At 43.9% G+C, this 26,019-nt stretch overlaps 1 protein-coding gene across 3 annotated transcripts in view; it reads left to right on the top strand.

Moving 5' to 3' along the window:
• Positions 1–26,019, top strand: part of adkb (adenosine kinase b) — an 88,082-nt gene that overhangs the window by 39,667 nt on the left and 22,396 nt on the right. For all 3 annotated transcript variants that reach the window (XM_030077057.1, XM_030077058.1, XM_030077059.1), the window contains exon 7: positions 22,315–22,485. In XM_030077057.1, the coding sequence (XP_029932917.1) occupies positions 22,315–22,485 (171 nt within the window). The remainder of the gene's footprint in view (positions 1–22,314; positions 22,486–26,019) is intronic.

Here is a 26,019-nt window from a genome sequence, read left to right as displayed (position 1 = left end):
ACCCAAACACTCGAGCTGCACCACTGAGGTAATGTCTTCACTTACTGCTTCTGGGGTAGAATGGCCAACTCTGCTCATGTTTCACTGTTAGGGATTACATTTAATTCTGCTGGATCAACCTTTTCTCTGATCTCAAGTCAAGACGATAGCCCTGAAATTGCACTGCATTCCATGTCTTTAAGCAGGTCATTATCAACATAAATCAATATTATAGCCTAACCATCATCTTCCCCCTTTGGTGCATTGTCCCACACCCAAGTGCAAGTCACACAGCTCGGCCTGTTGTTGATGAGCCCTCTTAACTCGAGGATAGCACAGTATACAATGACGGAGGTTTCATAATTAGCCGCCCGGTCACAGCAACAAACAGCAAAAAGCCCTCAGTGGTCGTGCCAGAAAGCAGATCAGTCCGTCCTCTGGAGTTTGTGTGGTCTCATTTTTAGCCTCTGCTTCGCATTAGCAAACACGGCACATCCTCTGCAAATTGGCAGTTGGGTTTTACCCACATCCGACAGTCTTATGCGAGGGGAAAAGCTTCCGTGGGATTGGGGGATAGAAGGGCCACAATTGGGTGTTTGTCAGTGCTTGGAATCTCAACACAGTGTTCAGCATCCCTCCTGGGCCTCTTTGTCAAAACAGGGGGATCATTCGCTTTATTAGAGTCCCATTCGCACTTCTAAAGTACTTAGCCAGATACACTGCCACAGCTATTCCCACTTAATACTGTGTGGCGTGTCTAGACCAGCGTTCACTAAGGCCTCCTCTCTCCATTAACCTTGTCGAGAGCACTCAGATGTATTTACCCAATTTACAGCCAGATTGTAGATTCTCTCTCTCTCTCTCTCTCTCTCTCTCTCTCTCTCTCTCTCTCTCTCTCTCTCTCTCTCTCTCTCTCTCCCTCTCACTCTCTCTCCCTCCCTCTGCTGTGTATTAATGTGCTTTGTTGATTTTCATTAAACCACTCTTCGGTGGTATACAGAGTCTTGTACACTCTAATCTGTAAATTAAATTACCAAGCCGTGTGCATGTGTCTGCGTGTATGTTTGCATGTATTTGTTTGCACATGCGCATGCGTGCGCCCGTGCGTGCGTGCGTGTGTCTGTGTGCGTATGTGTGCGTGCACGTGTGTGTTAAAGAGGTGATTGATGATTCTTGGCAGAGGCTCTCAAGGTGCCTGCTACTATGTGGTGTGATTGGATGAAAACAGAATTATTAGAGGGCTCTCGCAGCCAGTCTGGCTCATCCAGCAGCAGCAGCAGCAGCAGCAGGGCTGGTGGCAGACGCAGAGCAGGGAGGCTGCACTGCCATTTCTCACAAAGAGAGAGAATGTTGAACTCCTGCCAAATGTTTGGTGGCAGGCTGTTGCTAGGAAATCTGGGTCCTTAGGCAAATCATTGCACAAAGACCAATAACAAAGGCGTGAGGGGGAAGAAGCGATGGCTAAACGCATGGAAGGCAGTGGATGTCTTTTTTTTTTTGTAGAATACCAACACTGCTGCAGTGATGTTTACAGTTATTTTTCCCAAGCAGGGTGAACATCAGAAATGGAGGGTGATGTATTGTGTGAAGGGGAGATGAGTGACTCTAATTGGTGGGGGTGATGTGTGTGCTGGCCCAGTTAGCCTCTTCTCCCCCCACCTTCCCTTTGCTCCCTCTATCTTTCCATACCCATCCCCCCTCAGCCCTCAGTGGACACCCCCCACCCTCTCCTTTTGCTCTCTCTATTTTGCCCCCCCCCCCCCCCCCCCCCCCCCCCCCCCCCCCACCCCTTTCTCCACACTCCTTCACACATACATACACTCACTAATAAACACACACTGTGCGCACGGACACATTCTGCAGCATACCACAGGTTTGTTTTTCTTGCCACTGAGCGCTTTGCCCTGTAATTTGATCTCCACTGCTTGATGCATCCTCCATGATGCCACTTTGAATTAACCTATGGCTTTACAGCTCTCCTTAGCCCAGGCTAATAAAATGGGCTCTCGTAACTTTAAGCCATTTTCATTCAAGGAAAGGGAGCTTTTTGGTCCATCTCCTGGTCATGCATGAAGCAAGTGCAGGCTAATAGAAATGGAGAAGAGTACAAGACAATTGACTGTGAAAAGGCCCATTAATGACTGGGCGCAGATGGTCAGAAATAACCCAAGGATATAGGAGACACTCGCCTCTGCCAACTCGCCTGATACAGAGAACTCACCCAATGAGAGATTAGCTGCACTGCTGTTAGGTCACATACCCTTTCACAGTTATGGAAGCTGTTCATTTACGCCCTAAGCCAATAGCACAATCCACGTTAGCCCGCTAGTGCTTAGCCACGCCCAGGGGGAACGGCACCTTTTCTCAAACAGTGCACCAACTTGAAGTAGCAATGCCTCACACTGTTAGCACTGGCACATTGCAGATAGCATTAATTGGCAGTTGTATTCTTGCCCTCACTGCAGGGAGAGCTGAGTTCAGCTTCAGTCACTGTAGCATAATATGCAAGGAAAGAGAGACGAAGGGGAGGGCAAAAGCAAAAAAAAAAAAAAAAAAAAAAAAAAAAGCGCAATATTGGCACCACAAGCAGCACGTCAGCCTGCTACACCCCAGAGTGGCGTGTGTACACACACACACACACACACACACACACACACACACACACAAACACACACACACACACTTGCTCCGCCCCGCCAGCCCCTGCAATTTGCAGCCAAAAAAGCAAAGGGAGAGGTTTTCCACACACACAACTAACTGACACCTCATCAGCCAGCCAAAGGGCTGATTAGCACAGAGGTGACTGCAGCTGCCTCTCTGTCCCCTCCAGCTCACAGGACCACACTGTCCTCACGCTGACCTTGAGCTTCCTCTCTCTTCCGCTCTCTTACTCTCTCCTTGTTTTCTCTGCTTCCCTTTCCTCTCCTCTCCTCTCCTCTTTAGCTCCTGCACTCCTCTTTCACTCTCTCTCTTCCCCCTCCTTCGCTCTCTCTGCCCTCTCCTTTTTTTGTCTGTCTTCTGCCTCTTCTCTCTCTTTCCTCTCCACCCTGTACTGCACCACTCTGCACTGCCCCTGTCCTTCCACATAGCCAGGGAGGGATCACGAGGCAAAATGCAGGCAGTGGAGAGAGGGAGGGAAGAGAAAGGGGGGAAAAACTGGCAGGCTCCCCCTTTGTCTGCAGGCGATCAGTTACAGTCTTGGTTGCCGATGAAATTTAATCCCCACCGCATTTACATGCCAAGTTTGACTTCTGGCAAGCCTTATTAAATAGATTTGTAAATCATTTCATCTTGATTAGAATCCGTCCTCAAGGGATCAACATTTTTTCGCCTTGCTTGTGTTTTGTTATGTGTTCAGTCTGTGCCCACTGGTGTTAAAATTTGAAAGTCAACCCTTGGTAGTATTATTTTCCTGCGTGTGTGTATGTGCATGTGCAATGTGTATGTGTGTTTCTGAGGATGCGGTTTAGGGGACAAAGAACGTTGGGTGCCAAGTCCTGTCCGTCACCAGCCAAGCCACTGTGTCAGCATGTCTCCTATCTCTGGAGGTCATGTTGGTGGGCGAGCAACTGCTATGATGTGTCTTCTCTTTATTAGGCTGACACCCCAGTGTCTTTTGCATGGAACAATGTCATTTCAAATTGTGCCTAATCAGATGGCATTTTGTAATTGCTAACAAGCATCTTATGAATATGAATTCATAATTGTTCAATTACAAGCCGACTGCATCGTATTTATTGGCTTATTTATTTATTTTTTTCCCCCCGCTGGCCTGCGCCAATTATAGGATTTCAATCTTGAGGCAATCAAGTGATAAGGGTGAGGCGTTTAGTGTTTGCTGTCACTATATAATTCTCTCGAATGTTAAACATGCATCTGGGAGGGCTGTATTTGTCAGAAGGCTGTACATGGAGGTGCACCTGCCTAATTGAGTGGTAATGAGCTGTCAGGAGTACGGGCTTGGTGATTGGCTCTCAGCGGGGTGTCCTGTGCCAATGGGACGTATGGGCTGGCCCTGCCCTGCTGGAGGATAAATCAGCTCCACAGCCCTTAAGGCCTGGATGGGTGGAGTATGGTAAATGAGGGTGGAGAGGCCAAATGACACTGGTTGTTCAGAAATCCAGTCAGTGGCTTTCCCTCATCCACGGGATTTATTTAGGTTGCCTGGAATTATCCTCACTCCTGACATGGTTTTACTGCTCTCTGCTCAGGCAGATTGTTACATTTATTTGTATGATTAACTGCAATATAAACACAGTAAGCTTTGGAAAAGCAAAGACATCTGAAATTGCAGGGGGATGTTTATAGGGCACGATGTTAGAGTTCACCTCCTTTTGTTGTTATGGAGGAAAGCACCATGGCAGCGTTCCCATCACTTTGAATAGCATCCATTTTCAGATGGTTTCGGTCTGTGTATTTTATGTGAATTTTTTTGTTAGAAACGTGTGTGTGTATATGTGTAAACACTTGAGGTTGGCAGGGCTATGTTGGCTTTATTTTGGGAGTCTTTGGTTTGAGCTTCCTAATGTGAACAACAAGAAATAATTGCTTTAATCCATTGTATCTTGAGTAATTGCCTTTGGGGGAGTGGGGGGCAAGTTTTTTGGACGCTGGCAGGCATCCAGCCTCTAGTCCATATTACTCTACCAGCATGCAGTGACTTTCTCCTCATACACCCACGTTACCTTGTAAAAACAGTTTTTCTTTTTCAGCAGGGAAAACACCATGTCCTTTCACCCTGTATTACTGTGTGCATCTGCTCCACTGGAAACAGTCTGTTTTTCTCTGCTTCACTATAAAGGGGATGAAATAGTTCAGACTTAATGATGTTTCTTCTCTCCATCACCTTGTCCCCTTTCTCCTGCTGCATCAAAGCGTGGTGCGCGCCTTTTATTCTGGTGACTAAGTTATAAAATATTGAATAATATGCAATCCTACACCGGTAGGTTGTTTCCATTTGTGCGTGTTCCATAGCTTAATTGAATAGTCTGAGTAATTATTTGTCAAGTAATGTTGAACAAAAAATAAATAGCCACTTTGCGGCCATGAAATGTGCCTGATGGCCATATGTTGATACTCGCACCAGGGAGACTATTGGGTAAGTATCTGATTAAGATTCACATTATGGAACCACAGGCGCTTTAGGATAGTGTGTCTCCTGGGCAAAGATATTGAGTAGAGTTAAGTGTCAGACGTTGTTATATCATCACGCTGGAGCATAAAGCTTGGACTGAATAAATATTGCAGGAATACTCTTCACAGCAAACCATCCGCAACGCTCAGGTCAGCCTGACAGTTCCTGAAGCCAGTCGACAAAGACTCACCACAGATGCGTGTCTCTGCGAGGCAGATGCTGGACACCATTCTTTGAGAATTGTTTCCTTCTGCAAGGTTTCATTTTTCCCTTTTATGTAGCCGTAATTTGTTTATGGTCTGTAATAAGCCAGTGCATATCTTCCTCCTGCCAGTTTGGCAGAGGTCCATTCTAAACTGCCAGTATTTTTTTTCCTCTCCCCTTTTAAAAGAGACTAATGACTTCTGAGGATAATATCATATTTTGTAATGATTTGATAATTTATTCATCAAAGAGCATTTTGACAAACATTGTGAAAATTTATCAGCTGACTACTGTTGTCTGGGTTTCAGCAAGCATGGCTGGGGTTAGCACATGCAGTAGGGAAGTATTTATTTTTCATACATCAATCCCACTCAGATGTAGGCTAGTACGCTGACCTTATCTATTGTTTCTCAAGTGTATATTGTAAGCAGCTTTGGAGGCTTTATAGAGACTTAGCCGGCAGGACTGCCACTGCTCTGGTGGAACATTTGGACCTCTGGCAAGTGTCAGATTTTCAGCAGCACATTAAATCTCTTAACCCAGTTCCTTTTTTCCCCTTTCTCTCTCTCTCTCTCCCTCTCTCTCGCTCTCTCTCTTTCTCTGTCTCTCTCTCTCTTTTCTCTCTCAGCCATGATGCTAACAAGCTGGCTGTGATTTATTTTTCATGTGTGGCATTGTTAGCCACCGCCATTTTTTTCTCCAGCATCAAAACACTTGTGCCAGTGGTTAGCCTGGTGCCCGGCCCCTGAGGGGCAGAGTGGTGATGCAGCCAGAGCAGCTGCACATGTAGCCCAGCCCAGCAAAGTCCTCCAGTTGTACTGCAATGGGCCCTGGTGGACGCCACAGCCACTTTGATTAGCATGTCCATCGTTATTGGCCAGCTTGAATGTCATGCACTGTGAGCCCAGTCGTCTAATGCTGTGGCAGGCCAACGGGGCCGCTCCCTGCAATTACTGATAGGGCTGTGTGTTCCAATGTGGGGAAAAGGCCAGGGAGAGCGCCAAAGTGCCAAATGATTGTCCTCGGTAAATAAAAAGCAGACATCTCCTTTTTGATGTTATATATGTGCGTGCCTCAGTCTCAGATGCTGTGGCGCAATCACATTTGAAAGCATTTTGCGCTCCCAACATAACAAGGGGGGACCAATCAAAACAATAACTGTGGTTCCATTTGACAAAGCCCTTGGCTCACAATTGTCAGAAGATGTAAGCTGACTCATCCACACAAGAAGGGCATGTATCCCTGGGAGCGAGGGGCGAAAAGCTATGATGAATCTTCCCCTCTGTGTTCTCCTCTCTCCACTGAGGCTGCATGGATTAATTACATGACTAGTAGCCAGTTTAGTCCCATTATTTATTTTTTCTAATGAATAATTTTATTCCCTCTTTCTGCCTAGATTTTATTCTGCTCAGGACTTTCAGACTTCACCCCGTGGAAATAAGAATGCATTGATTATTTTCCATCTAGCAAATATCCCACCAACTGAGGAATAACATGCCTTCCCCCTAATTGGTTTGTTTATCTTGAGCAACAGACTCTGGGTTTGTTTGGACTCTGGCTGGCATCCACACACTGCACCGCTCCTCAGCATGATTACTCACCTTGGGAGGAGGCTGCTGGAGCAAGGTTGATGTTCCCCGCATAGACATCAGGCTGTCATTCTCCCCGCTTATGTGACATCATTTGCCAAGACAGATTTGTTACAGGAAAAATAAATTCAGGCCTAAAAAGGGATTGATTTAAGGACAGGCTGCTAGTGAAAAAGGCGACAGGAGGGATGGGGGCTCCCAAAGACATTTCGCCACTCAGAGGGCTAGGGCTGGATCCAAACAAGCTGCCAACAGAAGATGGATTCTGGCTTCATGTATAATTGATAAACTGTATGTTCTAGGTGTCAGCTTTAAAGAGGGAGCTAGGACTATATCAGGAAGCTATTTTTCCTCTCTGAGGCGAGCATCATTTTTATTTTGTCCTCCCCCGTTCTCCGGCTTATCTTTTCAGTTCAGGAAGCCCCGTTGAAAATTATCGTTTTCTTTGAAGACAACGTTCGGGAAGTGCAGCTTTAAAAGCACATCCTGTTCTTGCACCTATTAGGATTGCTGGTCCAGGGCAGATAGCCATCTGTAAAGTTGAATGTACATCCTGAGTTATCAGGATTAGCCATCTCACTCTTGACACCTCGCACATTAATATTAGCTATGGGAGAGTCTATCCTGCTGAAAGCAGCATAAAAGGATTAATGCAGCGCTTATCCTTTTGGAAATAATGCCCTTTATTGAGCGGATTTGACACTGTAGAGGCTAATGATGACATTGAATGGAGCCAGAATAAGTAATGGTGCATCATCCCATGTCATGCAGCCGGAATAGTCGCCATTTGCATTCCGCCAGCTCAAACTGTATTGATTTTACTGAAGGCGTTCAGTTGTTTTTCCTCTACAGCAGCTCCTCCATAAAAAGAAGTGCTCCTCAATCATCAATGTCCTGTAGCTAATGACAGTCCTTCCCCTGCAGGCCCAATGACATGCTTGATCATTCATTGTCATACTGTATGGTACGATTTCACCTCTGAGCACTTTGAGCTGCAGCAATTACAGTACATGAAACACAATATGGCAACCCATCTCCCTCCCAGCCTGTCACGCAGAGACTGTGGTATTAATGTGGCTTTGTCCAGTGACTTTGATGGTGACAAATTTGCATCCCGCTAGTCAGATCTATTAGTGTTACCAGTACAATGTGTTCCACACAGTCTTGGCTGTTCCAGTGGACAAGAGGAGGGTGGGATAGGGACTTTGTAGCCTATCATTTTCCTTTGACACAATATAATTGCTGTGAGAAGTAGAGCTTTTTCTATTCTGCATTTTATACACAGAATTCATTCCTCTGAAGTGCTTAAAGTGGCTTGATTTGTGTTATTTTTTTATATTCCCCTCTACACTTGACTTCTGAATGCTGCTGGATGGGCTGGCTGGCAAGTAAACAGGATATGTGACTGCATGGGGTCTCTGGACCCTACCATGCGGGGGGAATTTAAATCAAGCAAAAATGATTGTAATTCACTGGGGGAGAGTCTCCTTGAACCCCTAACATGATTTGATTATAAAGAGGTTAAGGGGAGTTAAACAACTATAATAATAAATCTGTCAAAATTTTAATAAGATGTGCCATTTTGTATTGGAAAATATTGCACTGTGGGGCAGGCAAGTGGCTATCGGGGGCACCTGAGAACATTTGCTGTGTTCTTTCTGGTAAATTGCTGTTTCCCCGAGGTGTTTTTTTTTTTTTTTTTTTTTTAAGCTGACAAGATAGTAACCTTATCAATCACAGCTGCTTCCCTCTCTCCCAAGGACTTGTGTTGATATGTTCTAAGTGCTCTCTTCTTCGGCTGTGTAATGGGAATATTACATGCTCATTTCAGAAATGCCTCCCTGTTTCTTAATGAGCTGATAACGCCTCAATTATGGAGCAAATCCTGATTTCTGATTTGCATTACCGGCCCTTGTTTCACCACACATGGCGGAAATGTACATGATTTAGGGTCTTTTGGAGAGACGCTGGCCTGCTTTCTCCAAGTGTTTCAGAGTGTGTTTGTGCATGTGCATGTGTAGGGACACAGGAGATGGACAGATTAGATTAGATACAGTAGATGCAGCACGACCCAGCCGTTTGTGCGCAGAATGTGATTTAGTTGTAAGGTTTCAGACAGGCTGTGGGGCTGCTCTGGGCTCTGTGATGGGTGAGGGGACAGACTGACAGTGACAGTGGGGTGGTAATGGCTCTGAATGAGGAGGAATGGCCCCTCTAAGGCCCCCTCCCAGTGGCAGCACATAGCAGCCCTGTCCAAATACACTGCGAAATGAATTCTTCTCTACACCTGTGTGGTTTCATCCACAGAACCAGGAATCTAGGCTATTTATAGCTTTGCCAATCCGAGGCGATATGGCGGCGGAAAAGGAAAACGGTACGAATATCAATTTACACTTTTATGAAGTATTAAGTGCTGCTGTAATGCCGTAGCCTGTCAGATGTTGAGACATCAGTGATCACTGGAAATAAAGGGTAAGAGGATGTTGTATCACATTTACAGTTTCTGAACAGGAGGCCCATTCCGATAACCCGCAGGGAGACGCAGGGCCGATCAAAGTCAACCTTTGGATGTGTGATCTGAAATTTGGATCTATCAGCATCAGTGCTATGTGAATTGCATATGAAATCCCAGTTTGTTTTCATACAGCCACATATTTGCCTCTCTAGCCCTCCATGCCCCTCTGTCTCTGAATCTGAAACATCATGTCTAGAACTTTGGCTGGGGAACACTGCAGTTCATGAAAAATGCATTCACTCAGCTCTTTTTCCAACTCTGTGCCTCTGATACTCTTGTCATATCATATCCATGTCATGTCAGTGTGTGTATTAATTATGTAGCAAACGGCAGTTGAGGAGACAATATTGATGCATCTCAACTAGAGGTCCTGTGTAGATTACTCACACGTCATTTGGAAATATAAACAGGGCTTAATTAAAAATGAGAAGACACTTTAATGTTTAGCCTGGTGAGTAAATAATTCTTAGCTCAGGACTCGTGTTTACAGCACGAGTTCCAGCGGAGATGTCTCTTTTCTATCTATCTGTTTTCTCCCTTGGGCTACATTTTATTCTTGGCCTGAGCCAGTCCTCTGCGCCGAGTCTCATTCTATGCGATCGTTGCGGTCACTTTTTCCGGTTCAATTGAGGTGTTCGACCCCGGTCACCCGCCTGGGTTTAGTTTTTCTTTTAGTCGTCCACATTCACAATCACTCAACGTGTTGTCGGCAAACAGCACCCGGCAACACCCTTGGAGGTGTCCCAAATTGCAAAGGTAATTTATTTCTTTGCGAGCAAAATTATGCATGAGTAAGAGGTCATATTGTAATATGAAATTGCTCAGCAGTTGCACACATGCCAGACATTGCTCAGGATTTGTGTCTCTGTTTATGAGTCCTTTTTGTGCTGTAATCTCATGGAGCTATCACAGCCCTTGAATATATTCTCTCATCAAATGAATATCAGGAGGGAAAGACGCCCTGGATGGTTCCTCTTGAAATACAGCTGTTTCCCTCCAGTCCTCTTCCTTCTTCCATAACAAATGGTCTCTCAGGATTAGAACCACTACAAACACTTTAGGGATATTAATCTTCTTTAAGGACCTCATTCAATGGGTTGAATTAAAAAAAAAAAAAAAAAAAAAAAGCAACAACATGCAAGTGTTACGTCTCATGCCAAAACGGATATGTGCCTTCCCTTGCAGATATAGATTTACTGTATTATGATAGGGAAGTATGCTTTAAGCTGGTAATGTAACCCTGTCGTTGCCAGCGATTGAGTCACCATTGATCCGGTGTGTTCAGTAATGCTAGAATGATTGTTTTACAGCACGGTGATTGCAGCGGTTTGGCAAGAATAATTGGAAGTTCAAAGCGCTGATCCATGAGTATAGCCTGGGGATCGGTTTCTGGAGAAGCTGACACTTCAGACATATTATGAAGCCATCATGTCTAATTTGCACAGGCCTCTTTTGTAATTTACCCTCAATTCAGAGAACACTCTCCTGCTCGGCAGCACAATGCACACTCTGCTTGCATTGTTCACGCTCATTGGAAGAGACACTGAGTGAATGAGTCTTGGAGCTCAAATAATGTGCAGCACTGTTCCTGTCATATCTGTTGGTTTGTAATGGTTGCTGATTTGTAGTTTCCTGCAGTGGCTTTTTTTGGTTTGATGCAGCACAGACACTGCAGAGTATAGCAACCGATTTGTGTGCATGCAGCCCGAGCAGCTTGTTTACAACTTAGTATTGGACTGACTCTCAATTGAAACCCCTGACAGATAAAGGACCTCAAGACATTGTATGGTGCGTGTGGGGGAGAGGGGACGAGGCCGGGGGGGGGGAGGAAACCTCTTCAGAGGAAGGACTGGGGTTTTCCACATGCCGCCCAGACATTCTCACACATGTTGAGTTTGGCTGTGCGCATCTTTGAAGATGCAAATGTGTCAACCACATGTAACCAACCACCCAGAGAGAAGCTGAGATGCTCAACTGCCTTTCTCACGGCTCTTAAATGGCTGCCAGTGATCTTCAGCAACCCTGCATGTCTGCAAAGCCTGCAGTTCTTTTTAATGAAAAGATTAGATGCTGGATATTGAATAATTTGTGCTCAGTTATAACAGAGCCAAAAAGTCAGCATAAATGTTAGAAGACAAGGTAAGCTTCATTTATTCATACAAAGCATGAACCCACATAGATCTAGCTAATCAACAAGCAATTATAGAACAGAGTGATGAAACATGAACACAAGGATACATAACAAAACAAAACTCCCACATTTACGAGTTCAAACAGGACGTTGCAAGCCTACCTATCCTACACAACCTTTGCTGCCTGGCAACATCAACCTTAAACCTTTCATTGCATGGAGGGAAAAACTCCCTAAGTAAATATATTAGGAAAAAAGTGGAAGAAATCAAAGACAGAAGAGCGTTTGATTGTATAACCTTATTATCCCGATAGCAAACCATCATCATAGATTACGTTTAAGCCTGTTTCATGATAACAAACGATAGCTAAGCCATTAATCGGCCATTAATATAAATCACTGGTTTAAGTGAGTGAGTAAATGGATTCAGAAGTTATTAGGGTTTGTTTTACGGGAGTTACGCTTGTGTTGCAAGACATCCCAGACAGAATATCTTGTATTTTGCACATACCTCTTCAATTAAGAGAATATTTATAGCTCAAACTAGCTAGCCAGCTTTGACTTCTGGTGTGAAAATGACAGCACATCATAGCTTGGCATATCCTGACTGAGGAGATGTTCGTAAATTATTAATGTTATCCCTTGCACTGTCACCTATCATTGCAATATCCCCTCTACTCTTGCATTTGAAATGCGACTTCCATCACCTAGTCCTGCGGTGTGGCAAGTCGTGTTTCTGGCTCTCATTTCAATATCTAAAGTGAAAGGTCGGAATGATATATTCAGTCCCACCGCGGTAAGAGTGACTTACATGGTACCAGTTCAAGACGGTACACTTTTTACGAGACCCACCCAGCCTGTCGAGCAAACTGATAATGAATCAATCTGTGTGAACTGTGTGAAACATTTATAGGTGCCCCCCCTTTCCGCATAAGGCCAATTAGAGCAGCCTTGGTGGCCTGTGCCGTCTGAGCCAGGGAAGCCTCTTGCATTGTCATATCAATATTCCTCTGTTGATCTCCAGCTGAGACAAGTCCGGCTGCTCTTTCCACACATGCTAATTTGCATTCCCCAGCTTGTGTGGGAGATGCCAGGCCGACTGCCTCTCCCCCTTGTTCTCGAACCTACTGTTGCCTCTCCCTTTTTTTTTTTTTTTTTTTTTTTTCAGAGGGAAAGGTTTCTTTATTCCTGGCATGCCAGAGAAGGGCCCTCTGAGGATTACATTGGCTAAGCCCTTATCACTCCAGGAAATTCACTGCCTGCTTAAAAAAGTGGTAGGAGTAGAAAATCAAGGGGAAGTGTTATTCTTTTTAAGTTTCTCCCTATTCCCATGGAAAGTTATTACGGGTTTGAAGAAAAGTCCTTTTTTTGGCACTCAAGTTTTCTCGTAACTGCATTTCATATTTCACCCCTCTTTTTTTTTCCAGGCGGCTGGTGGAATTTTAGAAGTGGAAAATGTGAAGGCAGGTGCTTGAGAGGGAGAGGGAGAGGGAGAGGGAGAGAGGAGGCTCAGGGAGGGCTGTGCTCACTGGGAAGCGATGTTAAACATCCAGGGGAAATGTTTGTTATTCTAATGGGATACCACCATGGTAACAGCTTTTAGAGACTCCCAAGGCTTTGTGTGGAGTATATGCACGCTTTCATCAATCTCCCTTAATTTCTTTGGGGATTAACAAATATAATCAGGCCTTTCTCCAAGTCATCACCTGCTTATCAACAAGAATATGATGCTGAAATTTAGCAGAACGGGCTCCTGTTGGATGCAGCAAAAGTCACACGTAGGCCATTAATATATATCATAAGTTCAAGTGAGTCAGTAAATGGATTCAAAAGTTATTAGTATTCTTTTTGTGCAACTACACTTGTGTTGCATGACATCCCAGACAGAATAGCTTACATTTTGCACATACCCACTCATTATTATGAAATCCCTGCGACTGACACCAAAGCACTTTTGCAAGTATTACATCTCAGTCGTCACCGTATACGTTTTATATATTTCAGATAGAGGTAATGAATTATGTTATTTTCAGTTTTAATACCTTTACAGGGATTAAAAGGCAATAGAGTGAACTCATTTACAAGACTGAAAAAAGGAAAACCTGTCGGATGAGAAGCCCTCCTGTTTAAAAGGCTCCAATAACTCGTAAGCCTTTCTCAGTTTTATACCTTTTTCTCTCCCTCTGCAGATTTCCTTAAGTGGCTTATGTGAATTGCAATTGCCACACTGAAGCCGGGAATATACAGAATACATTTCTCCCCGGCCGTGACCAGCTAACAGCGCATTGAACTTGTGCGTGTGGTGATGGAGAGGTTTCACACACACAGTACTGTAGCGCTCTACTCACTGCGCTGTGGGAGTATAGCCTGACCTAAAGCTAAGCCCCCAGCCGGAACAGCCTTCCATCAAACTCACAACACTGCTCTCTTATCTACTGGCATTTCTGTCTGATACAAATAGCCAAGAAGTGATATAGTTGGCTACATGTCATATCTGGCATTGTAGTATGCTCTATCTGCTCCCCCCTCTGTGAAATATAATGCTTTTAACTTACCAGCTTTTGGCTTGGCTATTTTTTACAACTGTAGCGGAGACAGAGACCAGTGTGTTTGCTCGTCTTGGCCAAAGGCCAGAGGCTCTTTCTGATATAATCCCCACCATCGATCAGACTTTGTTTACTCTAACATGGTTTCTCTTCCCTCCAGCAATTAGGAGGCAACCTTCCACCTCCTGCTCCTCAGACCAGCTTTATACGTTTATTTTTTCCTTAAGTGGTAATTTTTCATGTTGCGGGTAAGCTCTGAGAGGTGTGGGCGTATATTAAGTAATGGATACTCTTCAACCATAGAGTGACACATTGGATATGAAATTTTAAAGTTTCTCTTAATATTTCTTTATCCATCGATTTCATAAACTCTTTGAAGAGGAGTCGTCCAATCGTCGAGCAGCGGCAGGCGTGCTCTGTGTGCACAGAGGATCGTCTCATTTTGGGATTTTTCACACATTTGGACGGCCTATGAAGAACTCCACACCCCATGTGTTTCATTTGGGATACTCCACTTAGGAATCTCAAGCACGATGAAATTTTCTAAAAAAAAAAAATGCGTGTAGATATGGAAGCCAAGGAATGGCTCTCCTGAGGCCCTTGTCATAATAAATCACACAGGAAAGTGACTGGTCTTCTCTGCACTTTTTTCCTAAGATACTTGATGCAGATAAGAGACTGTTTTACTATTCCGATAAAAGTGTGATCGCAAACAGTGTGAGCAGTGACCAAATTGTTGGCCCGCTGACTTCAAGTAGACCTGGCTGACCTAATTTTGTCCCACAGAAATGTAATACTGACAAGAGTAGTGCCCCTTTGCCCCGCGCTGCCAGTGTTTACAAGGTTTGTCACATTTATGAAAGGTAAGAGGGTCACCATGTTTTTGATCAGTTTTAATTCAACACTTAAAATGCACCCTTTTACCTGTGTTTTTGGCAGACTTCCCTGACACCTTCCAGCAAAATGAATTGTCATGTTTTTATTTATTTATTTATTTATTTATTTTTGTTTGTTGCTGCGAGAGAGAGACTCATATTTTCTGGTTGTCCCCCAGTGGGCAAAGCTCTCAGTGCACTACTGATATTTCAGTGCTTAGAGGAAGAAAAGAGTCCTGTGTTTTTCTGAGCACAATGGACAATATCTCATGGAGAGAATATGAGCACGGAGACGCTGAATGTTTTTTTTTCCACTGGCATTATCTTAAATTTGCTTTAAAAAGTTTAAAGCTGCCTCAGTGTCTCTTTGCCTCTGCCTTTTTTTCTTTGATCACTAAGATTTGAAGTCCTGCTGCGGTATTTCCATCAGCTGTGATTAGCTGTGTGCAGGTAGGAAAGTGCCTCCCCACTCACCGGTGAATTGTTTAAAAAGCAATTTGAGTTTCAACAGAGACGAACCCCTCCTCTTAAACAACAACAAAAAAATGCGTCAACAACAGAATCTTTTATTTTAATGAAGATCCTGTGGAGAGAGATTATGCGTGCATCGACATGACTGGTAAACTTTCTGATTCAGTGCACCGTTGCGTCTCTCAGTCTGTTTTTTTTTTTTTTTTTCCTTTTTCTTTTTTGCTCTGTGCTCTTCCTCTGTGTGTGTTTACATCATCTGTGTGCACTCAATATTTCTCCTCCCTTGGTCTGAGGAAAACAAAGACAATCAGAGTTGACTCCTAGTGTTACCACGGCGCTGGAAAGATAAAAACACAGAGATAAATAAATTAACTGTAACGTTTCCTGCGCTTGATTGCATTTCTTATGATTAGGCATTTCATATAGCTTTGTCATTTATTTGCACGGTGCCACAGTGCATTGGGATTGCTTGATTTGATTTAGGACCTCCAGTTTCAAGGAAATCGGGCTAAGGTTATAAAAGTTCACACTTCTTGCCTCGAGGCAATTGATTTTTCTGAACTTGATTTTAGTGGTGTACCAACACCAATATTGAGGATTAGCCCTATTTTGTACCAGTGAAGTCCAAAGACACTAAGAACTGAGTATGAAGGCAATACTGTTTCATCATGCTGAAATGGTGTTAGCAGGGACAAAATTAGATAGGGAAATCCATTTGATTGCATTAACACCTAACACAGTTATTAGGATCTAGATTTTTTTTTTTATATAGATAATTATTAAATATCTTGTCAGTGTTAAAATTGCTTATTGTCAATCTGCAGTAGCAGGTTCTCACCCTTGTTCAGCAAAAAAAAATATTGTGGATTGCACTTTGGAGAGCTGCTGCAGTATTCTACAACTCTCTCTACTCATTTCAAATTCTAATTTGGCGATTAGGCAAAAAGCTGTTGATAGCTGTTTGTGTTTTCATCCGGGGCCATCATATTACAGTTGCAATTAGATGATTTTTTAAACAGGCATGAATAATTAAGAGTTCTCTTTTTGCCATGTGCTCTCCTGTTTTGCTGGTGCTGAGCGCACACAGTCAGAAGTTATTATTAGACTGAATTTAAGCAGCCTCATGTCCTCAACTCTAAACAGTGGGTACCAAGCTCCTGCATTGAGTTTGACAGCCTTCACACAATATTGTGCAGGGCGCTCCCTTTGCTTCTCATGCTGGTTAAATGTAATATGGCAGATGGATAGTATTTGGAGGGAGAGTGGGGGTCTCACCCCCCCCACACACTCCCTTTTCTCCGTCTCTTGCCAGTACCTCAGACATTTGAAGGGGGAGAAATATGTATCAAATTAAGTCTAAGCAATAGGGCCTCCAAGCACCCTGCCCTTGTCTTTTCAGCAATCAGAGATTTGTTATTTTAGTCTTTCAACCAAAACCAAATTTGATTCAATGGCTTCAGCAATTACCTGCAATTTTCCAACCTGGTGCGCTAGCCCTCACCGGAGCAACTGTGAACAGTGAAAGATTGTCTCGTCAGTTCTTCATCTCGGTGTTTAAGTTAAGTGCGCTAATTCATTTACATCCACAGAGTGGCACATTTGGAAGTGTTCACTTCTGCGCAACAGCCGTCTGCACAGATTTGGTTTCTGTCTTTGCACAACCTCTGTGGTTACCACGCCATTGAAACCAGAGACCCCTCTGCAGTGTAGACACCCCAACACTGAACCCCTGCTTTATACATCTGACCCATATATTAATATGTCCTTTCAAGCCAATTCTGCAGAGACAAGTCTGAAGTCTCAACATCTGTTTCCACATAGGTGTGTTTTACAGACTTTTATTCCATTTTCCATCAACCCCCACCAACTCCTCTTCCATTCCCCCATCCTGTACTGAAGTAGTGTAGGAACTGCAGGAGCTCAAACTTGACTCCAGAAATATTTGTGTGTGTGTGTGTCTGTGTGTGTGTGTGATTGCGCGTGTATGTGTGTGTCAGAGTGATGTTTCCCCTTCAGAGGTACTGAAGGAGAGAGAACCACTCGCACTAAAATGCTAATTAAGTGCAGTGTGGCAGACAAGGACACTTGAGAGTGTATGCATTAGCAAGTTTTAACTCCCTGCAAACCAAACAGTTTGTTCTTGCCTAAGCTCCCAGTGATGGAGGCGAAACAACAGTGGGAACCAAAGTGAAAGTTAAACTCGCTCCAGAGCATGAAAGTGTTTGTGTGTGTGTGTGTGTGTGTGTGTGTGTGTGTGAGAGAGAGAAAGAGAGAACCACAGTGCTTTTTTGTGCCCCCTTTTTTCATTACCAGAATAGCATAGTTTTAGGAGAAGAAAGCATCTCTACTGTGCTTGAATGATTTTTTTCTTCTTTTTTCTTTCTTTTTTTTCATCTTTTTACAGAGGTAACATATGGTATCTGTAAGGGAGAGTCAGTTTGTGCTATGCACTGAATTATTTTGTGGATTAGTATTGGCATTTAAATGCTCTTGGCTTTAAATCTTGTCTGTTTTAGATCTTAAGTACATTCCTTGGCATTCCCTCTCCCTCTCAGGCTGGCCTCTTACCCTGGCCAACACATTTTTGAAACTGCGGAGCTTAACAGGAGAGCAAAAGCCAGCTATTTGAGTAGACCCTAAAGCTGAGCTCAAATTACTGTTAGTGAGATACCACGAAAATCACACCAATTCTTTAAGTGTTGTGATGCCAGCAACATTTTAAACTCACGTTGGGGTTAAATAACATTTTTCCTCCCTCTTTTTTTTCCTAAGCAAAGTAGTTTTCTCCATTACTTCTATGCAGTGGAGGGAACTGAGGTTAATGTAATTATGTTCTCTGATGGCCGTACAAATTGCGGGCTGGTAGTGTGACACACACTCCCCTGAAGTGTTCTGCGGTTGGCTCTAATGTCTTGTTTTATCCACGCTCATTAGGATAACCTTGGCCAGGTATGTTTGGTTATTGCCATGACCTTCTGGTTGCATCTCTATATTTCATACGTACCACAAGAGACCTCCGCAACATCAGGGAAAAATATTTGCTAGTTTGGATATTGAGTAATATTTAAACCAGAGAAAATTTTGAGAAATAAATACTGTAGCAGTTAGTAAGTAATGTCTCTGCCCAGTTGTTAAATCCAGCGTTTGTGGCACATTTATGTTGCCCTGGAGAGCCGGGCTGACATGATACCCCCTTTCCTCATCTCCAAGTGGCCTTTAAAAGCACAGCCTCCCTTGGTTTCCAGTACAGTTGGCCTCCTTCCAGCTCCTCCAGAAGAAGTGGATGAATTCCTAGATGTCTGATAAGGTTCAGCAGAACATGATTCTTAATGTTAGAGAAAGAAGAAGAGGCAGATGTTATCAGTGTGCTTGGATTGCCTTGCAGTCAGATCAAACATTGCTGAAAGTGCCGGGAATGCTGAGTCATGCTGTATTTTTTTTTATTTTAATTTTTTCCCTCTGAAGTCCATTTGTTATCTCTTCTGTTGGCTTAATTGAACTTGTTTCTAAATGAAACCAACTGGCCATTCCGATGCAAACAAAGCATCATTAGCACCGTGAAAATCCCAGTGGATCTGTAGCTTTCCACGCTCATTTTCCTTTGTAACTCCTCAAGAGGGAAATAAAAAAGAGCTCTTTGCATCCTTGTATTTTTTTTTTTTTACCAACTCAAGGCACTTTGTGGCACCATAATTCACTTATTATTCATTATTCACTTGTCCTCTCTTTCTCCTGTGTATCGAGCTCGAGACTGACACTAATTCTTGTGCTCTCCTCATGTGTGAAGGTCTGTTTGTATGTGAGTATTTGTGTAAAACAGCAGGCCCTTCGATATAGGGGAGTAAAATACATCTTGCAACACTAGCGTAGCATGCCAGAGGTGTCTTGATGGAGATGGAGTCATACTGAGCTAATGAAGCTCCAAACCTTGGCTATCGATCCACCTCGCAACGGTGCTTTACAAAGATAACTGAGGAGGAGAACAGTGTGTGGCATCACACACGCTCTGATCTGTGTGACATCTAATTCTGTGTAATGAACCCTCTGCACCAGAGATCATGATGGGGGGCTGTCTATGGTAATGACAGGGATAGCATGGCTGGGCCAGCCTTTGAACAGCTTTGGTAGAAACACTGCTGGTGAGCTTACCGGGCTCTTGAGACAATGAGGAAATTATCATCAGAGCAAGACCCTTAGTAAAGGAGCTTTAATGAAATTTAGTGTAAATGTAGTGGCTGTATTTACACTTTGCAGTTAGGTGGCAATCGATTGTATTCCCTCCATCTATCCTCTGAGTAATGGCAAGTGTCAAACAAAAGCATCATGATACAGTATTTTAAACACACCCCTTTACCCCAGCAGAATTAAAATAGACCTGGAAAAAAGCTTTTCCTTTACCATGATCACCTCTGGTGGCGCAAATGAAAATGCCCTTCCCAAAATAGACCATTTTTACCCTTCAGATGTCCACTTTTATTTTAAGCCCAGTGACACCATGCCATCCATCACACCCAGCTTTTCAGATGTGAGGAGCCCCGGGAAAAACAGCGATACAATGCAGAGAAAAGTGTGACAGTATGCTGCTGCCGCTGCTGCGGAGTAAGACCTCTGTGGTTAGATTACCACACATTTCAGCTCAGACTAGCATTTAGACATTTTCTTTGTGTGAGTAAAGTGGGAGTCATTCCTCTTTTTAGGGTAAACATTGAAAATGGATGTGTTGCCTTCCAAGTCTTCCCTCAAATTACTGCTTGACATGGCCAAACATTGCTCCGCATTATTGTTTGCCAGGAAAATGCATTTCTGAATACCTTATTAAATATTTTGGCTGGATGGAAATTGTACGAAGTGTACCCAGCACTTTGATCATCCTGACCTGGAAATGTGATAGTCACCCCACTTCACAAGGCGCCCTGACACCTGGGAAACTGGATCTGGTATTCTTGATACATGATCTGCACCACAGCGCCAAAGACTTAACATCTCCTATTTCTTAGGCCGCAAAGATTATACTGATGGGAACTGGAATTTCACATGGCTCAGACCTCTGCTTTTTCCCACAAGCCACTGGAGTCGCAATGTTTGGAAGCTTGATAGAAAAAAATGGTCCGCATTATTTTATTAACAGGATTCCTCAGGCTTTCATGTTGCTTCAAACACAGAAACACAAAAAAGATTTGAATGGGGATGGGTTTTTTTCTCTGAGCATCAAAGTTGATGAATGATTTTTGTACTGAAAGATTTTCAGAGACCTGACATGAACACGGACAAGGAAAGAAACTCAAGTGATTGAAGAAAAATAGAATTGACAATCAAATCCATACATAATTAAGGGGTTAATATTAGGACTTCACAGTTTTAAAACATGAATACTAAACTGTACATAAATGCATATGATTTGCCTAAATGAATATGAATCATTATTGAAGTAAATGGGTTACAGCACTGGTTCACACAGCATAAGTTGACAAGAGATCTGTGCGAATTAATGCCATGGCGCTGGCAGTGATCGTGGAGGTAGAGGTAAATTACATAGAGCTGGTGTGTGATTAGAGAAGCTGTGGCATGGCTTTTAAAGTTCGCCACCCCTCAGGATATTTGATCAAGCCATGTGCCTTTGATCAGTGGTAACAGTATGGTAACCATGACAGTTTATTTTCAACAACAAAAAGACCATTTGTGTCAGAAAACAATCTTGCCTCCTTTGACACATTGGCACACTGCAAAAGAAAAATGTCAGGGTCAATGATGGGCCATTAGTGCAAAGTAAGTTCCTTTTGTGTTCCCAGACCCATTCAAAACACCTTTAGTCTACAACAGATGGTACCATGACACAGCAACCAGAGGCGCTGACCCAGTCCTAAACGTAGCTATTTCCCAAAAAGCACATAGCACACTGTCCTGTAAGGAAATGAGAAAGTCAGTGTAGAGAGTGAAAGACAGCATGAATGTGTAATAAAGTATTCACCCGCTTAGCACCACTGAGTTGTAATGGCTTGTACATTTGATTGACTACACGGTCACCCTCTATTCATTGGTATTATACCCTATTCTTTTTCATGAAGGTCGCTCTTCCATTGCTGCAAATGTCATACGTGCTTTAATGAGAGCTGTACTGTTGGCCACAATGGAAGCTTTTCAGCAAGATTAAATGTATCACCGCACAGAAACTTTTTTCCCCCCTTTCCCCTGCCTCTATTGTGACACAGTGGTTTTATAGAGAAGCTTGTTGCTGAAAAACAAGGTTAAGAAGATCAGTATCAAAGGAGGAGTGTTTTTGTGTGGTTTGCAGGAGAGTCTCGCTTCAGGTTTCAACCTGAAACACAAAGGTGTTTTCTTACCTGATTTGTATTCATTCACACAATGAGTGGACCTGCCTCTCTTGTTTCCAAGTAAGGAGAGTCCAGACGAGACTTTTGTTCACCCTATCATCGGATACGTGCACGTTGCTTCCTCCAGTACAAGCCTTGGAGCCCAGCCACGGGCTTTATCCTGGATGGATTTTTCCTGCCTTTTTCCTTCTCTTTGTTACACTGTGTATGTTCCAAACCATTTCAGATAAATGCTTAAGAGAGCTACTGTTTTTTTTTTCATTCTGTTGTGTTATTTTAATAATACCACGCCTTGTCACCCTAAAATTGCCTTGTCAGAATCCAAAAGCCACAAATTAGCAGTTTGAAGTCTTTTAGTCCTAGGGAGCCTGTAGTTCAGTCCATTTGGGCCCATGTTCTGCTGTTAGACCACAAATGATGCTGTCTGTGCAGTGCAGCTGTGTGTGTGTGATTTTTTTTTTTTTTTTTTTTTTTCCAGGTAGGGGCAATCAAAAAGCTGAAAACATGATGTGAGTGAATGTAATTGTGTTGTTTCCAGGGTTTTTTCCTGACTGTGTCCCCGGAGTCGATCCTCAAGGTGGCTAAGCACGCCTCTGACAACAACAAAGTCTTCTGCATGAACCTCTCTGCACCTTTCATCAGCCAGTTCTTTAAGGAGCCTTTGATGAAGGTCATGCCATACGTTGACATCTTGTTTGGCAACGAGACGGTAAGTGGAACAAGACATTGGTCGGGGCCTCTGGGATAAATACTTTGGTTGCTAAGTTCAAAACACATTGTTCTGGTTGGGGTGTGTGTTTGTTTGTGTGTCTGTGTGTGTACAGTATGTACTTACATTGTCAACATTATGTTCTCTCACCCTGTTGAAAGCAAAATGAAATGCCATGTCCACTTCTCTTTTTTTCCCTCTCGCTCCTCTTCTTTTCCCCCAGTACCCATTTAACTTTTCACTTCGCCACTGCCCCATAAAGAGATGGATAAGAATTAGCCCTGTAATCATTCATCTTAATTGCATCACCATTTCATGCCAGTTAATCTATTGATTTTTCTCACCTATGTGGAAGTGAGTAGTTGGTTGGAGGTCAAGCTGTGGTCCCAGACTGTGGTGCTGCTGGGAAATATCCTCTAACAGGCCAGCCGAGTTCCGCTTGGAGGTACAGCCTAGACAAACTGCACCGCTGGGGGGGCATGGGGAAGGGGGTGGGGGAATGGGAAGATCTCTGGGCTGAACTCGCCTCCCCGCTGCTAAAGCTACTAAACAGAGCCCTTTCTTTGGGTTAGAGATGGGGTCTACAGACCAGGACAGAATTGGAAGAAACGGCTCAGCATTTGAGGATTTATTGCTGTTGCTGACTTCAGCTTTTCCCTCTTTTCTTTTCTCTCCCTCCATAAGCTCCCCAAGACCTCCCTTTTGCATATGCACCCCCCCATCTCTCTCTCTCTCTCTCTCTCTCTCTCTCTCCCGCTTTCTCTCTCTCTCTCTCTCTCTCCCTAATTGCCGTGAGGAACGATTCTGTCCTCCTAAAGCACGGTGTACATTTTGCAAACGTTATGTATTTTCGGGTGGGTGGTACTGTAACTGTTTGCTTAAGAAGTTTGCTCACACCTCCAGTCATTACAGTTTAATGACTAGGGATAATTACAACGTGCATTTGTTGAAGGAGATTATCTTTGTGAGGCTCTCTGTCAGGGCTTGCTCTCTGGATTGAATCTAGTTAAGACCAGCAAAGTAACAGAATCAGTGGAAATCAGAGCAGATATTCACCGCTAAGCCCCTCAAGTGGTGAGGTCTTCCAGGGTCTACAGGACTAATGCCTGTCCAGAGTGTTTTGACTCCTTTTGGCCTTCCTTATGTTGGACTGCTGGGAGGAGTGAGCAGGAGTGACTGCTCATACAGTCAAGCCCCAGACCTCCCATTGTGCACAAGCCAGACAAGGTTGGCGGTCATGCAGCGGTGCATGGTGAGTGACAGGCAGCAGGGCTGCCTCATCCACACTCACCCCCACCAGCACCCCCTGGCCCCGCTCTCGCCCCAACACCCCCCAGTGATGGATCAGACTCAGCCCATGATGCTTTCATAACAAGTCACTGACAGTCAGGATCATACAGACTGACTCCCATAGCCTCGCAGAATATGCCGTGAGGGAAGGCTAATGTGTCTGCCCGTTTCTGTCTGTCTTCCTCTCCCAGAGTCAGAAAAGATGAAGCCTCTGTTTCAATGATACATAACAGTTCACAGTTGGGAAAATATGTTCAAAACTGGTTTTTAAAACTGATATTTTGAAAATCACTAATAACCATTTTCAAACAGATTGAAATCCCCTTTATGTAGAATTTAACACGTGTTCCAAGTCAGACCTTTAATTGCCACGATAAGGATCTTATTTCAGCCAGATCACAATTTTCTTTTGATCGTTTGAAATATCAAAACAATCTTGCAACATTAAAGACTCCAAAATGTCAATAGCCTCTGTTTCTTTTCTTGTTTTTGCCTGCTTCTGATGTTGAAATGTGTCTTTGTGTCTGACTGAGGCTGCCCTGGGTAATTCTGCTGTAACTCGATCCTGCTGGTACTTGTTTGAAACCTGGCATCAGCAGGCCTGCCTGCCTGGCCTATCGGCAGCCTCCTACTTATATAACAGTCTCCCATCCGTCCTGTAATTACTGCCTTTTTGGGGCATAGTGTAGTGTCTGCTCCTCCGCTGTTGGGGAGGTGGAGAGGCTAGCGACGCAGTTTCTATGGTGCCAGGGCCTCTGAGATGGTGGGGATGGAGGAGTCTGCAAGGCACAGAGACATCAGACGCTACTTCACTTAATTGGCAAACATGTCGTGTGATAACCTGGGAACAGCACCAGCCTAATTGAGTCCTCCTGTGCTGTCCTCTTCTGACTACCTGACATGGAACCCAGGGCATTACATTTCCCTCCATTTAATGGCTACAGTTAATTAGGCCCGAATGAGGGAATCATTACTGCTGGAAAAACCACATGCCAGTGGATTCACCGATTAAAATTAGCCACAATTTGCTTTTGCCATTTGAGCATCGGAGATAAACCACACAATGGGGGGTAAAGGATTGGACCATTACTGCCGGATTTGTATTGTGGAATTTTAGACATATCATAGACAAATGGAACGATTAATTTAGACTGAATTAATCACCCTGACTGATGTTCCATAAGCCAGGATTCATGGCTGTCTCAATTTAGATCATTTCGAGCACTTGGGCCTTTTTTTTTTTATCTGGGCAGCAGGAGCAACAGTGAAATGGTTTAAAAATGTGCTTCCCTCATAAAACGGTACCGCAGATGAGGAGCTTAGATTTTTGCCCCACAGCCAATACCCCTTCCTCCCACCCCCTCTCTCCTCTGCCATTGACATTATATACCACCACCATACAGGAGCTCCACATGCCTTCCATTGCTGTCCAATCCGCTCTGCAACCCCGCACTCAGAGGGAGCTTATTTATGTGGGTCCCAGCCCTGTCTTCCAAACGAGAGTCCGCCATTGTAATTGAATACTCAATAGGCGAGCCATTTAACAAAAGTGGAGATGGCATACGGCTATGTATTAATGTACTTCGCGGAGGCAAAAGGAGCCATCATCATTTCTATGTTCAAGCTGTTTTTAAAGAGCATTTAGCCTGCCATCTCCCCAGGCCATGAGAGCAAAATGACACGGATTTCTTCTTCCTCTGTACTTTGTGAATGTTCTTTGCCTAATATTTTGTATAGCTATCTTGCTTATTTTCCCATCCATCCCTCAGCACCTTTCCGTGATCTAGGTGGAGGGATACAAGCAGCTCCACAGAAGGTTATTGTCATGAAAAGCCCCTCAGGCATTTTGGCTCTCAGCCCTATTTTTCTCCATCTGCATGCGGTGTGTGTGAGGTGGTGGGGGCTCTAATGATTTTTCCAGGACAGGCTGAAGTGGGTGTGCAGAGTATATGTGTGTCTCTGTGTCTGTGCGTTTGTGTGCATGGAAAAAGGCAGGCAGAGATACATGGGCAATATGGCGTCATTTCTTAACATCTCCCTAGATTCGTCATCCTGCTTTGTTTGTTTGATGGACTGCTAGGAAGCCTTATCTCTGTGGCAAGGCCCGTGGCTGTTTATCGCCGTGGTGACGTGTGCGGGACTCTGGAAGTGCGTGCTCTCTGCTGTCAGTATGTGTGGGTGATGGCAAGTTCACTAAAGACCCCTGAGGGTATGAGGGGTGTTCTTGCAAAAAAAAGAGAAAGA

This window comes from Myripristis murdjan, chromosome 19, assembly GCF_902150065.1.
Source record: "Myripristis murdjan chromosome 19, fMyrMur1.1, whole genome shotgun sequence".
Lineage (NCBI taxonomy): Eukaryota > Metazoa > Chordata > Actinopteri > Holocentriformes > Holocentridae > Myripristis > Myripristis murdjan.
This window is presented reverse-complemented; position numbering and strand designations above follow the sequence as displayed.